The 18,245-nt window shown below is 39.4% G+C and overlaps 1 protein-coding gene and 1 long non-coding RNA gene across 10 annotated transcripts in view; one reads left to right on the forward strand and one right to left on the reverse strand.

The window, feature by feature from the left end:
• The first annotated feature begins 1,224 nt into the window (after positions 1-1,224).
• On the forward strand, positions 1,225-6,020 carry LOC147756762 (uncharacterized). The gene is made up of 2 exons (XR_015324872.1): positions 1,225-1,531; positions 5,047-6,020. It is a non-coding gene; the product is annotated as an uncharacterized LOC147756762 (long non-coding RNA).
• The window catches only part of LOC147756763 (uncharacterized), a 30,374-nt gene continuing 17,937 nt past the window's right edge, over positions 5,809-18,245 (reverse strand). Inside the window, exons 1-5 of one of the 9 annotated variants that reach the window (XR_015324867.1) lie at positions 14,495-17,652; positions 13,705-13,834; positions 9,778-10,289; positions 9,495-9,587; positions 6,154-9,367 (exon numbers count right to left, since the gene is read on the reverse strand). Coding sequence is in view for 4 of the 9 variants with exons in the window: in XM_086985097.1 (XP_086841223.1) it covers positions 9,503-9,587; positions 13,710-13,834 (210 nt within the window). In the remaining 5 variants the exon portion in view is untranslated. Of the gene's footprint in view, positions 5,973-6,153; positions 9,588-9,777; positions 10,290-13,704; positions 13,835-14,494; positions 17,653-18,245 lie in introns of those variants that run through there. The other 8 variants (XR_015324862.1, XR_015324863.1, XR_015324864.1 and 5 more) reach the window with 8 other exon arrangements.

An 18,245-nucleotide genomic window follows, 5' to 3' on the forward strand; every position in this document is an offset into this window, starting at 1 on the left:
CTTTACGCTGTGATTATGCATCCACTAAAGCACTACTTAACGGATTTTATCCGATAACCTAGGAAAAAGAAAAAGAGCACCCGAATAAAACTATTCAAGTTAGCTATAATTAGTTATATTATTAGACGCCTATCTGACAAAACAAGCGTATTCCGCTTATAATTATGGCGTAACGTGAAACGAAGCTCAATATATAGTTTAATCCTGCTATTAGTTTTTGAGGGTAGGCAGACACGACGTTTTGAGAACAAAATCTGTAAAAATTATGTATCCTTAACTAGATACTTTAGTTGTTATCAATTTATTCTATTCATGTAGGCATGACTATCGATAGCATGAAACACAGACATACACACTTCGAATGAATAAGTGGTTAACTTCAACTTCTACTATAATTGATTGCCCAGTAAATACGCGTGAGCTTTTGTGCCCTTAAAATAAAAATACGTCCGGGAAATTGTCAGGGTCTTACTTCATCGTCTGTTTTTTTCCCGACCTGTAACAAATAACAAATACGCCTACTTCGTGTATCCCTGGATGCGGGCGTTCGCACTTCATTAAAGATCGGGATGCGAAACTCGATACTCATGTAAGAATAATAATACAATGACAGATAAATCAGTTCTGCGTTGATAAACCTTTGTTGAATATTTTGCGCCTACTCTGTCATGCCACTTTCGAAAGTACTCTTAAAAATTTGCGTTTTTATACCACGAGTTGAGATGCAACGTTATCAGAGCCAATAGGTACGGTAACAAAGCCTGACAAGGCAGAGACTTGGAAGGTCAGACAAGGCGTTGTCTTTTATTTCAGTAATAGTAGATTAAAAGAACAGCTTGTAGAAAATCAAAAAAGAAAGATTTAACTTAACGCAAATCACCACAGAGGCTTGTGACTCAATATATCGGATCATTCAGCAGACGGCTTGAACTAATAGAGAGTAAACTTACCGACTTCGAAAAATTCGAGGCAAATGCGTATAAGATTGAAGCTGTTGCACTAAAATTTTCTAACAATTTAGTAAAAACCTTCGAAATTGTCAAAATAATTTTAAATTATGTTTAAGAAGTTACTAGTGCAAAGGTACAATGTATTAACCAAAAGCTAGATCCTATCGAGAAATTCGTTTATCCGGAATTGTTCTATGGCGTAGGTCGTGGGTTTGAGAGTGATACATTAGCATCTGTTCAGGACAATTCGAATACACTTGAAACCGCAGGGACAATTCACTTGACGAACAATCTGCTAATCTTAGTGAAGATCAGCTGTTGTATCAAAGAGCATTTCTAATACGATCAATACACACTGTTCTATTATCGTGTCTTTTTGTACCTGTGTCAGTTCAAATCTCATCTTTCACTCTACAGGCTCCCACCCCTTTGAAGGTTGAAGAGGTGATTCTAAGGATTTGTCGCCTTGTTAACCACAGATAGCAAATAAAAAGTTATCTTACACTTCAGAGAGGGACAAGATCGTGTACATATTTTTTAAAGGACGCTGCACTTTGCGGTCGATATTCGATATTCGACAGGTACCGTAAAGCCTCCGTTTTTAATTAGAATCTTTAAGAATTCTTGTTCTGCTAATTAGGATTGGAGTTTCAAAAGTGGTCTTGGTTATCTGACGGGCCTTTTTTTTGGTTTTGAGCCGTAAGTTCAAACAGAGCACATAGTTGCAAATAAAACCTACACTATAAAGGAATAAATACGGCGTGCAGGTAGTTTTTGAACATGACTCATGTGTAATTAACTAAATATCAAAGCTACTTGTTTGTAATATGCTGTAGAACCTGAAACTGTTTACCAAAACAAGTAGATCGAGTGATAGGGTTTGGAAAGCTCAAAAGACCGCTTTTCCAATGGTGCTCTAATAACCTTGATTTCGCATTGATATTCGAGATTCGCGTCAGAGATGCAGATTTATTTATTTATTTTATCCATTTTTTGGAATGGAGTAACAAAAATCAGATAATTTATATAATTAATAATTTGTAATAATACGTTTGTATGTAGCAATGGCATATCTAGTCTTGTGGCAATAGTTGTATACCTATTTCATATGATATTTTTCGCTCGAACCGAAGTACATGGATATACACTAATGGTCACTTGTTTATATTGACCGGAATACACTGCGTTTTTCATCTAAAGGTAAACTAACTTCTGAGCGAGTAACTGTTAAAACTGCTATTAAAAGTGAATTTTCTGACAAAAAATAGAGATGAAACAACCGCCGAATCACATAAAAATGATGACATACGTATATATTTCTCACAATGTGATGCGTTCACTTGCATTCTCTCATTTCCCAACACAATGTTAATTTATTTCAAATGTTTAGTAAAAATCGGACTTGTAAAAACAATATCCTAGTTCGGCCTAAAAATAAGGCGCTCCTTGTGGTGCAGTTATTTACAATTGGAACTATTGAGGCTGAAGATGAATGCGAAAAATGGAAGCCTTATAGCACTTACCGTACATCGTTGTCTTTTATTAAAAGTGTTTGTATTTTATACAGGCACCTTGTGTTATTCATTTTTTAATTACTTATTAGTACATCTTGGCATTAGAACCCTGATGTAAAAACAAGTATGTTATGACAAATAATACATGTTGTGCATGTTTTGCGCGATGACAGACTTGAGCCATCAATTTTTCAGATCCCGCATATCAGAAATGTCTCTTAGCTAAACAATCCGCCGTTAGTTAACTCTAACACACAATCATTTAGTTGCCGTGAAAGTTATGACAATAACACTGAAATAATCAGATATTTTTATAGAAATGTGAAACGTTTTATTGCGATGTATGTCTGGCTGCTCCTAGCAGAAACACCAATGGACACTGCCTATGTTGGCCTACAACAGCATCCACTGCATGCCTTCATTCTCTAGACATCTTCTTCTGCAAATATAATGGTTTCGATCCCATAACCCTATGTGGTGAGGGGACAGTGCCTGTTCCAGTATCGATCGGCTAATAGGTATCAGTTCGTTATAGATAACGACCTGCGCTAACATTGCCCTCTTAGGATATTGAGTACCCAACAAACTGATAAAGAAAGACACGGTAAAATCCTGTTAAGCATACAGCAGAGTGAAATATCCTCAGTGAGCGTGACATCCAATAAACCTGTAACCAAGATATCGGCGCACTATTATCTACGTATAAAACCTATTCTAGGTAAATCCCGTAATTTCTTCGCAGTTTGTTTGTTACGTAACAGATGTGTTGAGTAATAATAAAGTATGGAATAAGTAATACCCGATGTACAGGATAAACCTAACGCAATCGCCGTCACTGACACTTAGATACCATTACCTGCGGTTGCGCTCAGCCTAATTTACCGTCAAAAGGTAGAATCAAAAGGGACGCATACGAAATACTTTAGGAAATATACAGCATCCTACAACACTATGACATAGTTGAGAATATATATAAATTGAAATAGATCGCATCCCGACTGGTGTGTAGCTCCAGCTATCAAACATTGCCTCTAATATACTGACGGAACAGAATACGCTACGCTGGTTGCAGACAAAACGCTTATTGTATGGGATGTGTAAATACAGGCAGACGAACAATTTTACAGAAATTGAAAAAAACGCATAATGATTTAAAACGGAATTCTATTTGTCTTCAATATATGTGCGTGTGAAGACATATGTGCGATAGGAAAGGAATCCATGCATACAATTCTGAAGATTTTCACCTGCTCATATTATAAATGACAGTTGAATAGTTATAACCTTCCCACTTCAACTGTTTTTTGTGCCTTTAGGTGTCCATTTGTCTGGATATCGCAAGTATAACAAAGTACACTATTTAAAACAAGTAAGAGTTTGTGTTATCAGAGCCTATTGAAATAAGGCTGAACAAAAAAGAATCAATTAGTTAAACGTTGGTGATACAAGCGTCGTGTTACATAAGTGGCCATACAGCAAAGAAAAAATAAGAATCCCTGAATGTAATTTTCGGATCTCGAAATATATGCTGTGCTTGAAGTAAAGGTTGATACTCGGAACTGGCTTGTTCATAAAGTAAAGCGACTTTAACACGATATGTTAATAACGGAAAACTTATTACTAAATCTCATGAAGAGTTCTATAATTTTTGAATACCTAGCTGAGAATGAATGCGGAAGAGATTGTCCTTAAATTAACAAAACAGAATAGAGCGATTATTGAGTTGCTCGAAAAACACAATAACACAGTACAGAATGCGCCATATTTTTGGTATACATTTCCACCCTTTGCCGTTTAAAAAAACATCCACAATTGACTAGTTCGTTGAATATTGGAAGGAAAACGTCAAGAATAGTATCTATATAATTCTGTTTTTTTAACACTATTTATTTTCATTTTACGTAAAATTGGAGGTGAAAGCACTTATCATCATCTAGCCATCTCTGTGGTCGATTCTACCACAAGGCTGGGTGCACGTATGCAAAGGCGAGGCAAATAGCCGAAATCAGGCAATACCAATTAACAGATGTCAAAATCATGTTCATAGTCAACACATATATTATAGACGTAAATACTGTGACAAATCGACGCTATGAGCGCTTACGTTTGACTATGTTACTGCGCATTTTGCATCGATTGGGGCACAATAGACAGTTAGCCGTATTTAGAAAGCGCGATACGCACCACCTAGTACATAGACATAGTTGAGAAAGACTTGAACCTGCGAAGTTCGTTTCAAGATTTTACATGGATCACTTTAGGTCGAAATAACACCTTTTATATAATAATTTCGTGTACTCACTTTATAGGGTAAATTTAACAGCATCGTAGGTCGCACTCTTTCATAAATATTTGCTGGTCGTAGAAGACAACACTGGAAAAAATTTCAACGGTGTGTGTACGTCGTTTTCTAACTGGGGTTGAACAATGAAAGCCTTCCCCTGTAATAAGTCGATCATCGATGAGAACATTGTAGAACTATTCGAAAAACATACAGTTAATACACGGTGCTTTCTGTAAAAACTATTGGTATTTCCTAATCATTGCATTATCATCGTTTTCCTTTCACCCCCCACTTTCAGGGCTCAGATGTACTTTCAACAATGACGACGACGAAGGTCTTACAAGAAGGAAGCGTACAAGAATGAACGCAGCAGTAAGACACTTACGGGGAACCTGAAAGCAAGACCTGTCCCAAAAAAATGTGTGTGTTTTACATTACTTCTATTGTCAAATCTGTCAGCTCTAATCGGATACGATCTGTTAGCTATTGAACGATAGTGTACATAATCAAGGGCAGAAAATGATACGCTTCTAACCTTGGGTGTCGCATACAAGCGGTGAGTCACGTGCAAGGCAGGTGCAACATAGGCCGAACGAGCAGCGACTTAGGTGATGGGGGCAGCGTAGGCCAAAGGGGCGGCAAGCTTCGTAGTGTACACAATGTAAGTAGCATGCACCCGATGCTCGTATCGGTACGATCAGGCAATTGGGGCATACTGCTGAGACGTGAAAAATGCGTTAAATTCGCTGTACATTTATGTGTGTTTTCCTTGTTATTGTATCTATTATATAAACTATTTAATAATATAAATATTTATATATTTAATTATCTAATAATATAAATTAATCAAATATAAATGTTTTTGGAAGAGATAAAGTATGATATGTCCACTAGCTGTGTGCCTCCGAAACATACGAAATATATACGTGAAAAATAATCGCACGGATGGGAATGGGCTAATACAGAACTTATGCTGGTTCCTGTTTTCCGTGGTGATCCTGTCACTATTAAAAAATTATTTGGTTTTAATCGTTACATAAGCTGATAGACATAACGGGTCTGATGTAGCGAAGGTTCCCTTTTATTTTATATTATGGAATAATTGCTTTCATAAAAACTAATAGATGTAGGATGTACAATATGGTCTCCAATTATGGCTCGTCTATCTGATCAAGCTTGCGCAGCGTTCGACTGATTGTCCATGTCACATTGATATCTGAAGAGCTTAATAAAAGTTAACCTTGTTAGTATCAGGCTGTTGACTGTGCCGTACCTAATGTTGTTTTACAGAAAAATGCCACGCTACAAACGGTAAACGGATGTAGGCGTATGTAAAAGGTTTTAATCTAGGTAAAGGGACAAAAACGTGGCTACTAAATTTCCTAAATCGGAATAACAATACTCATTATACGTAAAAGAAAACCGCACTTCCTCTTTGTTTTTTATTATTCTTGTTTGTGTTCCTTCAGACACATTGTTCTTTATATATTTTACAGTTGTTTTTTCAAATCAATATTTTTATATATTCTATTATATGTTGAACTTTATTGGCCACTTATCTCTGCATTACGTTGTTTACATTCCGACCTTCAAACAAGTTCTTTGCTCCTTCTCTCTCTGCGTTGTAGATTTCAATGAGGAGGGCATGAGTTTAAGAGCAAAAAGAGAGATCCAAGAAACGACAATTGTCTAATTATATAGAGGCAAACTTGCTCCGCTTGAATCCGCTCGAGTGCAGAGTAGTTATTACAATGTCGTCATTCTCTGGGCGATGCCTAATAATAGTACTATGTAACTAGAACGTACATTAAACTTTAGCTTGAATTGTACACTTCGGGTAATGTGACCGAGGGCTTCTTTCACGCTTAGGCCCTCTGGACCTACTCCTTTTAGCGGTCAATTAGACACCTGCGCACATGGTCAGCACAGTTGTAGTGACATAGTTAAGGGCACTGTAATTAAATGAGGTTTGCCTAAGCTCTGAAGAACAGGTTTGCCTGGTGATATATGCAAGTAGCCTACCTCCCACTGACCTGAGGTTGTGCCTGTATATCGAACAATGGTATTTTTTGAGATTCAATACTTGAAAGTAAGCAGTGGATAGCATACATTCAAATGTTTTTTTCAATGTTTTTTTAGTCTCAATTATGCGTACTCATCAGGTCATTAGAGTATTATTCCACGTTAGGAAAAACATTAAAAGTAATTAATAAAACCAAAACGATGTTCAAAGGTAGAACAAATGGTTTTGATGAGTTTTTTTGTAGTTGCTCGAACCGAGTTAAACCGTATAAGGAGTCTCACATACAAACTTGGTCCATAGCGAGATCTAGGAGCGTAGCCGACAATTCTAAAACATCGTTGTATGTACATTTGAAGCAGTCGCTTTATTAGAAGTTATGCACGTTCCTCCGTTAGGTCATTTTTGTCTGTTGCATAGCTTGCGTTTCCACAGAGTTCATTTGTAGCATATCTTTGTACGATCACGTCGTGCGATGGAAAAATTTTTAACTTGTCACTCGCTTCTTAAATATTGTACTTAATCATCTGAAACAGACAACGGTTAGACAGCGTACGGCACTGCAAGCAAATGCGGAGCAGTATCTGACAGCGTCTCCGGAAGTTGATTCCAGCGCTTTAAAGCTCTAGTAAACGACGAATCACGCTTGGGGCGGTGATCAGAAGTGAATAATCGAGGACTACAGGCTTTCGTGTTCTACAAAAATCTAGCCGTATTATGAGTTTGGAAAACACAGTAAGGTGATGAATGTATGCTGTGACCAGGAAAGTTGAAAATATAAAACCCTTGGCATGCTAAAAACTACGCTGGGTAGAACAAATGGTTTTGATGAGTTTTTTTGTAGTTGCTCGAACCGAGTTAAACCGTATAAGGAGTCTCACATACAAACTTGGTCCATAGCGAGATCTAGGAGCGTAGCCGATGAAGCATTTGGTTCCATGGGGCTTTAATGATCAGGAACGTGCTGTTAAACTTTCTTGCTAAAATGACCTTTCGCCAGGCTTGTACGGCAGACCTTCCTGTATAGGATTATAATCGTTTAGATTCGTATAGTTCGGCCTAAAGGAAAAGCACTTTAACATAAGAGACAAAAGGACACAAATGCGTTTACCAAGAATAGACTTCATAAATGCTTTTTTCATTATCGGAAAGGCACGTTTCTCGAACGCTGTAGGAAGGCCACGAAAAGCCGAAACATTTTTTAGATAGAAAGAGTTTCTTTCAAGAGCTCGCATCACGTAGAAATAAGTTTAAGGAAGATGTTGTTGCACCTTTGAATTTCATTTTAGCGATGGCTCGCATAAACTCCAGGCGGGTACTAAATTAAATAGACCTTGGGATTAGAACCCGCACGATAAGTAATGTTTTTTGATACTAGCTTCGTACCATGCCCACAAACGTGTTGTATGGAGATGTAGTCGCGCAACGGAAAAAAATTAGACGCCCGCTCGAAACAACTATGTCCGGCTGAAATTGACCTGCAACGTTTGCACTGAGAACTAACAATGGCAGGGATGCTGTAGAGAAAGGCCAGAGAGCTAAACGGCAACATACTGCATTTTAAAAGCATCGGTATCCGCGAAAAACAAACGTGAGAGAAACAGAGTCCACTAGCGTCATCGCTATAGGATACTTAGAAGTAGATAGTTGGCAAAAGTCAATCAGTCCCTGAGTTGTCGATGCATACATTTTCAAAGGTCACCAAAGAACTATAGGCGTACCGGTTATGTGATATCAGAAATCATCGATTTTTGCAATAGAGTTATGTTAGCCTGTCTCGTATAGCAACAGCCTAACCTCAATTATGAATGACTCCCATCACCTATAGGCCGATATCAACATCTACCATCGCAACATTGGTCGAACAAAAAAACACATATATATTTTCATTTCAAAGGTCACCATGACTGGCCTAAGACGACAATAATGCATATATGGTATGTCGCGTACGGATCACTGGACCTACAAGTATTGTCATGTATTCGGCGTATGTATCTTCTGTTCACAGATTAAGATCGAAGAGCCCCAAAAGCACAGCAACTTGTACAGCCCAGCCGTTAGATGCCAGTGCTTATAGGCCATTCTGTGTCAGTCCGCCAAAACACCCATACTACCCTTAGATGCCGGAGACAGATATTGTCGAAGACTATATACATGCTTGATTCACCAGCTACTACAAATAAGAAAAAAATCAATATAAAAGCGAAATAATCTACTCGACGAATACGTTCACCATTTGTATATAGTCGAACGTTGTTTTATGAAAAGCTGCATTGTTTGTATACCATTTACTTCAACTTATAAAGTACGTTTTCTTTCTCTATTAGTTCATGTTTCTTGTTTTTACACCAATTCCTTCAATATACCCATGCATCAACGACAACTTATGGACTAGCAATTAATCTGTACTACCATTACCTTGTTACAGAGATAACCTTTTCATCCCCCGTTGGATCAAATCTACCGTCCTACCCTGTACGTTTGTTACATAATTCCTGCCAAACTCGCAGTATGTGTCTCACTTTGATTGATCCTGTCGTGTTGTCGAAGCCATTTTAGTCCTTTAAGTTATTTAGTTTCCGTTATGTAGGTGTCGTGCCTGTTGCAGGTAACCGAAAACAGGGGAACAAATAAGACTGTATATACGTACGCCTATAAAAGTCAACCACAATAGGTAAAAAAATCAATATAGTAATGATGGAAACGAAAAAAGAACCCACTCTTACTCATTCATCTAGATCTTTCTATCATCCGAGTAGCAGTAGCAGTGCGTTGGGTCGCCAGCGGTTCTGGGTAGCGGAATGGACGGTGGTAACGATCTGAAATTCAATAGCTTCGTTAAAAGCGGCTTACAGGCAAACAGAAGACGTCAATGGAAACATCTGGACAAACAATCATTGCAGCTTACAAACAAGTTAATTTTGAGACGTGCATGGTGTTAGAGCTACTGTACCAAATATTTCCTATAGGACTCTATTGGATACGGCGATTTGTGTGTTCAATATTTACCTTAGCTCAATATTAAATAGTATGCGTACGTGCTATAAGGATGGTGGTCAATCATGTGTCAGTATAATAGGTTGGATGGATGCAGAGAACGGCGACAAGGATTACCGTCCCTATAGTACGTTACGACGATCGAGACGATACGCGGAGCAGTCGGCGTCTTTCCGCAAGTATATTCACACTTAAATGCTGCCATTTGTTCATTGACGCCTCGTTCACACTTTGCTATGCCCTTCTGTTATTGTTACTGCAGTTGCCATCATCTATAATGCCGCAGACGATGTCCCGTAATGTCAACTCATCTTCTGAGTGAGTGATAAGTGAGCGGTGAGTTCTAGCTATGAACTAACGAGCAATTGCAGTTGCTGGCGGAATGAAGCGTATATGTACCCATACCTACCCATAGGGTAGGTATGGGTACATATACACCCCACCTATGGGTAAAAGTGTACAAATCTACACACAGTTCAGATATATTGTTGTTCGGAGTAATACAAGCAAGCAGGATCGGTACGCTGAAATGCAGAGGAAAAAGACTCATTTATCGCGGAAGAAAGGATAGTCATGCGAATATCTGTAGGGAGCTAACGTAACAGTGACAGAAGGCTTTTCTTTTTAGGTAGAAATGAGCCACGTTACATCTTCGTACTGTCAACTTAAACTGATTACTCTGATGCTTATATCCGTTCCAGTGGTCAGTATTTTATTACGCAGGCAACAGCAGTAATCGCGATCGCATCGGATCTTTATTACCAGGTCTGTTATGATTTGCGATTCTGTTTAAAGATATAGATGAGGCCTAAGTGCGATCGCAAGCTTCGCTATCGATCGCGACATTATCATCACTCTTTGCACCGTGCGTATTTCTCATGACGTCAAGGAAAAAGTGCAGCTATACTTGTGTTGTTTCTTCAGCATATACAACGACAAGGGCATCATCTATGACTAGCTCTTGGACGCGGAGCGGAGTCGGGTGTTTTTTTATCATTGATCGTACAATGGACAATACCCGGTATCAGCATCGTTACCGATATACTGTTATAAAACGCTAAACGAAAAAAATCACTCTGGTCAAAAACGTTTTGCTTTGACTTGTAGGATTTTCTTGGGAGATACTGACGTTACTGGTCGTGAACTACGCAGTTTGGCGTAGCCGCATCTTCGTGCAGCAGTATCGGGGCAGTTAATCAGGGAGAGCTTTGTGACCCTCTAAATCGACAGTTGATGGCCGATCAGCCGATATACAAGCACATCTAATGCCGTAATCCGTGTTCGCTGAGCTGGATAGATTCTTATATTGCCTGTGTATTGTATGTGATACGAAATTGGCATTTTCTACGTAACTTTGATATGTTAAGTAATGAACGCTGGTTTGGCAGTTACTCCTTGCATTAATATTCAGGCACGGCCTATAGGTGTCAAAAATTCTTGTGAGAATATTGTCTTCTATTGCAGGGGCTAACTTGCGTATGCGTCTAGAGCTTTTTTTGGAAAGCGTCATTTGCCAGTTCTTTTTGCCCCATAGGTAGCTTTTCGCCTACGTCCATTTGAGCAATTATCAAATACGTCATAAACGTACATGCAAAAATAGCGGGCAAAGTTAAGCCATTTCGTTTCGCTCGGAGCGAACTTTCCGTCAGATAATTTCGTGATATCATTTGAAAAACTATCCACGTCAAAATATTATACTCTAATTGCTTATAAGAACAGTATTAACTAAAACTTCCATTTGACAATTTCAAGTCACGCATTTCACTATGGCTGACGTTCCTATCTGCCCCACCTTCGGACAATTTAATTAACGTCTATAGGCCAGATAATTGAGTGACTTCAATACGGGGCAAATGCCAACGATCCCTCGTGCAGGTTAGAAGGTGTGTTGTGAAAAGAACCATAGCAACTTGATAATTAGATCCATGATTCACTAACAAGACTCAACTTGCAGACAGAAGCTCCGTTACCCGTGTAGCTAGGCGTTCCTAATATATCTTCGTATTATTATGTTATATTAATCCTAATTTATTCGAATTGATTGAAATATTAGTCCATCTCTTTAGGAGACACATAATTGTTAAGTTGCAATAAACGTTTTTGTCATTGATAAAATGATAAGTTATCGAAAATTCGGTAGAGGGCCTTTCGTGCTACTTAAAAATGATTGCATTGTTTTTATCCAATCGACGTCCATGGACGCTGAGCTTAACTGAGTAACGCGCAGACAAGCTATCGAATTTAGAGCGGGACAAATAACCAGGACGTTGGAATACTGCTGAGGAGCAACGTGGTTCCTGATCGAATCCTTTTCGCTTATCTTCAGATTGAACCGATCGTATCGCAACGAGGGAGCGAGGCACATAGGGACGAGTTTGTTTACTTCCATATCGATAATATATGTATGGTACGTTTCACTGATGCAGAGACACCCCCACAGAAACCAAGGCAAATCGGAAAACTTTTTAACATATTTTTCAATAGTCTTTAAATTATAACACTACGCGTCCCAGTTCTCATGGGTTGGAAGCGAAATTGGCGAGAAGCAGCTAAAGGTTTTCAATTGGTGTAGATAGCGCAATTATAGCTACGTTGCATACAGCTACAATGTCGCCGTCCAAGTATTAAACAATTTGCTAAACGAAGCTAACTTGAGCTACCATTCGTAACTGATCTGCCGCACAAAAAAAAAAAACGCTTTTTTATCCAAAATACGGTACCGATACTTTACAAAGTCAAAATGCATTTACAGCAAGCGATCCGACTGAGCCGCTGTGCATAGACAAATGAGTAGGGCAGTGTGCCGTTAAAAAATTTCTCAAGAAAAGGGCAATTCATGACTCAGATGATGCATCAGATCTAAGCAGTGCTTTTCAATCAATCACCAGAGTTACATACTTGGCATTGAATCCCACTTGGGGAGCTGTACGTATAGGGACAGAATAGAACGCATTTGTTTTGGCGTATTTATTCTATGACGACGAGACCGTAGCTTCGGCCATATCTGCCACACCTTCACAGGGAATTCACATGATGTACATAAACGGTCCGATAATAACAACTCCGCAAATCAGTACTCCTAACATAGCCGTGTTTAGCGCTTTTCTATAAACGTCTTCGATCAAAGGTATAACGCTATCGGCAGCTACATAATGGAAGTCTCTCTTTAGCGATGTGTTGGAAACTTATCAGGAGCAAAGCCAATAGCAATTCGTCGGTGCCCAGGGTGTCTCGGCGGTAATTGTTACACCTTTTATGAGTACTCTTTAACTTAGACTGTGCATTGTATATATTGCGTTTTAATAAAGGGCAGATACAGCTACAGTGGCCCGAAGCTTCAATGAATTTTACCTGAACTGAATTTCGGTCCGGCTTTATAGCTACTCAGTTTAGCGAATATGGCTCTACTCTTAAATTTCCCGATCGTTTACCGACATCCGATCATTAAGCATATTGTGATGAAAAATCGATAATGCTTGACACCTTAATGAATTTACTGTTTGTTTAGGCATCGCGTGTGTCAGCATCCCAAGTTTGAAAACTTTTTTTTCCCGTTAACTCGTCAGCCGACTTTGTGAACAGAGCAATTCAAGTTCAGCGTTAGTGGGATTGGTTTCGTTTGTAACTTTGGTGGCCAAGGCCCGACACAAAGCCATGTAAAATATATTCCTCTCCGGGTGAGATGGCCGTGTACGTATTTTTTCTTTATGTATTCCGGGTCTTTTACGTATTTTACGTTAGCGGAATACAACTGTACATACGATCCATCGTCTGCGGAGTGAGGCATAAACATCTCGTTGAAAACACCTCATGGCCTTCGCCATCACCATCATTATCGTCGCAGCAAGAAGTTTTAGCAACGTTGACCCATTCAGTGATACACAGGTGATTTTCTGCAATCGACGACCGCCTTAGGTATCAAGTTTTGAAAAATCTTACCTCACATGATAGCTGTATTCAAGTTGCAGTTCTGCGTTGGCGGCGGCTGCGGTTGAATGGGAATTATCCGAGTAGTATTACCTCGTACTACCAGACTTGATTGCATATGATACCTTGAAGCACGGAACACCTAACGGGAATAGGATTGGCGTTGCTGTTATGCTATCGATGCTGGCACTGTTATTCCCCTTGAATGATTTTGAGTTGACTGGTTATATATATATATATATACACATTGTTGATAATTCTGAACTCATGACAAAGATTATGCTAAACAGAAGGAAAATGAATTAAGCCAATCAGTCAGCTAACGTATGCGCATTAGTGAAACGGTGCTAAAACGATGTTGGCCAGTATGTAAGGACGATTTCACAGATGCTTCAAAAACGATGTGATTCGGATATTTTTGTAATTATGTTCTTTCAAAATTGGTAAATACATATGAAAGATAATGTAGATTTTTTTGAGTTGGTCGTTTGTTATTTATCAATTAATTACTATGTTCTATCTTTGAATGCGTTACGTTCATGTGTACAGGAAAGGCGGAATAGGTAGGCACCAATTTCGGTGTTCTGTTTAGCGTAATGATAAGGCCTTTATCCGCTACCATTGGTGCAAGGAAAAAGCGAGTATTCTTTTCAAAAGTCAAGCCTAAAACTTATTACGCCGGAAACAGAGAGCTCATTTTAGGAATATAAGGATATGTCAACTCTGTTGTTCAATGCCTTTACATCGAAAGCATTATATACGCGACTTTGAGTGTATTTATTTTTCGAAATCAATCATTCACCTTTTGTCAGCCTCTGCGCCGCCTTCGGAGGAAAAGACATACGCTAAATAGTAGGGGATCCACGGTGAAAAATGCTCCAACGCGAAAGTATGGCTACCTGAGAATGCTGTTCTATGGATTCGGAATTGAACAGCCATCTTTCGTAGACATGTTTGCAATATAGTGTGTGAGAGAGACCTGAATCTATCTTTTACGTCATAGAGGAAAAACAGATACTTTTTGAAAACGCAGTGGCTAAGAGACTTATTCACTTCTCTAACCTCGAAAACAATTTTAAACATGAACGGTGTTATTGTCTTCAAGTTTGATCGATAAAAAGCATTGCTAATTCGATCACTTCCATAAGACTGGCTTAGTTTACTTAGAAGTCGTTCTTTCATGTACGGTTTTTCCTTAAAAAAAAATACGAACAGTTGTCATATCTTTTTGATAAAGGCCAAATCACTGCAGAAGAAGTATACTTAAATACTGTCTACAAATCGTGACGGAACTGCCAACTAACATTGTTTTTTTTTCGGCGGGACGAAAGCCGACGCAAAAAAACTACTCGAAATTGTATCGTTTGGGCGTCTATTGAAAGAGGAACTTGAATAGCTCAACGGCCTGGAATTCAGTCTATCTGGCGCGTACGAGTCAAACATTTTACTCAAAAGTATATACGTAACGATTGGATAGATTTCTTTGTTTCGGAGCGTCTAGTTGTTTACGTCTAGTACAAAAATAGGTTCTCTTCCAACAGCTGTTCACTGTAGTCTGATAACGGCCATAGAAGCCGATTTTCAGGCAAATCTTGATCTTCACGCAGAGACCTGGGTCGTTTGTCACATATGAAAATTGCGATCCGCCAGTAAATTAACAAAAAGTCTGTAGTCGTTCATTTCATCCTAGATAGTTTTCTACTTGATTTCAAAGCTGCACTTTTTGCGAAAGCAACCGTACCTTCGTCAACATTAGAAGCAACTCTATAGGCAACAGAAAAATACGCACGTTTACGTGCGAGTGTCCTTTGCTATAAATAGACGCCCAATTATATCTACAGATAGATCGTCAATAATTCCATGACATCATACATTGCCCTCCTTTAACCAAAAGAAACTGTGTGAATACTTGCTTGCCGTCTTCACAGACGCCACCATCAGCCTATCAGCATTTGTATACGAGGCATACAAAGGCTAAGATCAACACTGCTACTGACTAAACAATGCTTGCATCTCGTCCGATATCCGTGCTGTGTACACGTACCACGTCCATAAGATCCACGCCCGAATAAGAATTTGTTTGATAAAATTGAAGGGCGATGTTTTTTCACGATTTTTTTAGGGATTATAATAATACGTTTCGTGATGGTCAACAGCAGCCAACTTCCAGCCAATGTTCCTACTAGATCTCTAATGGCTCGGCTAATTCTACTTAGTGACGCCGACAAACAAAGCGGGCGAGTAAAAACGTCAGACACGACGAAGACCGTAACGGTCGGCTGGCGCAACGGCTGTTGTCTATTTTTCCCGTCCTTTTCGTTGTTGTTCTTGTCTTTCGTTTGCCGAAATTTTTACTATATTGGCTAGATACAGGCCACATGGCAAAGGTGACTACCGTCCGTGTCTGTAGGGGCCGGAAGTCGTCAGAAAGATATTACACCACAGAACAGAATGGAATAATACCTAACTATAACTAAAACATAAGTGAGCATCAAGAGCGATGTGTGCGTCTAAATTCTCAGTACGTGCACAGGAAAAAAGCGTACAAGAATTGAGTAATCACATCAGTGTGCGCCCTTATAGGAACAAAAATATCTACTTATGTTCAACAAACGGCGCATACATACAGGCTAGACAGATCCTATGAATGAAAAAAAAAAAGTATTTCTTTCATAAACGTGCATATGTGTACGGTTTTTCCAGCTTACATCTTTAGAAGTGTTGTGGTATTCGCTTTGCTTCATATACGTATTTTGTGTGTTTGTTTATGTGCCTAGGCCTGGCACAATAGGTACAAGAATTTCTGTTCATAAGCTGTAAAGAACAATTTCTCACTGGTCCTTCTGTCTGACTGTCTTGATAGCGGCGTACATTTTCGACAAACAGAGATATGTTCACACCCATACAATACAGAAGAGCAAACAACGGCCGTAAGTGATTGTTGTAGCCCACTACGGATTAGGCAAGCGTCTCTAGACCCTGAACCGAACACTGCAATGTGTTTTTTTCATCGGTAACAATGCCCAGTCACGATTTTGATTAGCTTTGGGTGATGATGGCGGCCACACCACTGGCCTGTACGTACAACGACTTAGAATAACAAATACTGAAAACGCGCAAGACTCTATTGGGAATTAGCACGTTCGTTGTTCGGTACAACATACGGGTCTGAGGCGTATCTGTGTACATTAAACGACTGGAAAAATGAAAGCGTTAACGTATATCAAAAGCAACTTACATAACAACGTATTGTAGTTCATTGAACATTAGTTGTTGTGTCGGCAATTTCAGGTTTCATACTGTTGAAGAGGCGGCCGTCAGTGGACTGGTACGAAGTCAACGCCGACTAATTCCAAGCTTAACAAACTTAGTTTTGTGCCTGGTCGGATTGCCAGCCTCAACGAGCCATCTCTAAAGGAGAGGAAGGATCCTGCCGCTCGGTGCCTCGCATGCTGCCATATAACTGAATTACGGCGAAAAGCATCAATCCGATCTCATTTGACTGATCTACTTGACGCAGCATCGTTGTCCATATACTGAATTGAAATTCGTTAGGCCGTTCATTCCGTTCTGGGCATATTGGACCTTTGTTCTCGCCTACAATGTTTAACCTGTTGTTCCGAGTAGGATGAACACGAATGTACTAGGAACAGCGTACCATGTGACGTGTTGTTTAAGGTAAACCATAGATACGTATGTTCTAATTGCAGCGAAGAAGACTATCTGATTATACGAAACGCTCACGTTGTTGGAATGGCGGCAAAAATCATATGGGTTCATACGCTTGCGAATGGTTCATCGTATATTGGTACGCGAAAGTGGCCTACGCATAGGTCATGTTTATTATCATCGGGTATTTTCACTCAATCTAACGCTGATCGATGTGGTACTCTACGAAATATTGCAGCAGCGAAGGCTGTCGCGGTTCTTCCTTCGATTCCTTGTGTTCACGTTAGTCACTTCTGTTTCACTGGTTGGAGCGAATACCTTTTTATCATATTGAGCTAACAGCACGTAAAAACATAGCTTACCTAAGTTGTGCTCGCTTGCGAAAAGGGTTCATTATCGCTATAAAGGTCCAAGGACAACTCTATAGATAACTACAGCTAGCGGCATTATGCAAATGAAATGAAAGCATTGTGATAAGCACCTAGCAACTTAGATATGGAGCTCGTTCTTCCCATTCTGCAATTAAGCCCTGTACCTGCTACTCATTAATACAATGATTACTATCTCAGCGCCGTGGCAATTGCGGCCTCTAATGTGACCGCCATAATGGAAAAACCTACCAAGCGTCTCATATCTGTTAAAGTAACGAAACCTTTATGGCTGTGTCCTTGTGATTATACGTTCGTTTATTCGTCAGGACTGACAAAGGAGTATTACATTGTTCGAATGGACTTAGTGGCATTGTCTACTTTGCCAGATATGAAACTTCACCAATGCATGGGTGAGGTAGGTAAGGTAGTGACTGTAATATTTGAAGGGTTAGCCATCGCTACTGCTGCTGCGCCCGCCACCACCCACGACAGCTATTGAACAGAAATCTCGGA

This window comes from Varroa destructor, unplaced genomic scaffold, assembly GCF_002443255.2.
Source record: "Varroa destructor unplaced genomic scaffold, Vdes_3.0 BEIS01000003.1, whole genome shotgun sequence".
Classification (NCBI taxonomy): Eukaryota; Metazoa; Arthropoda; class Arachnida; order Mesostigmata; family Varroidae; genus Varroa; species Varroa destructor.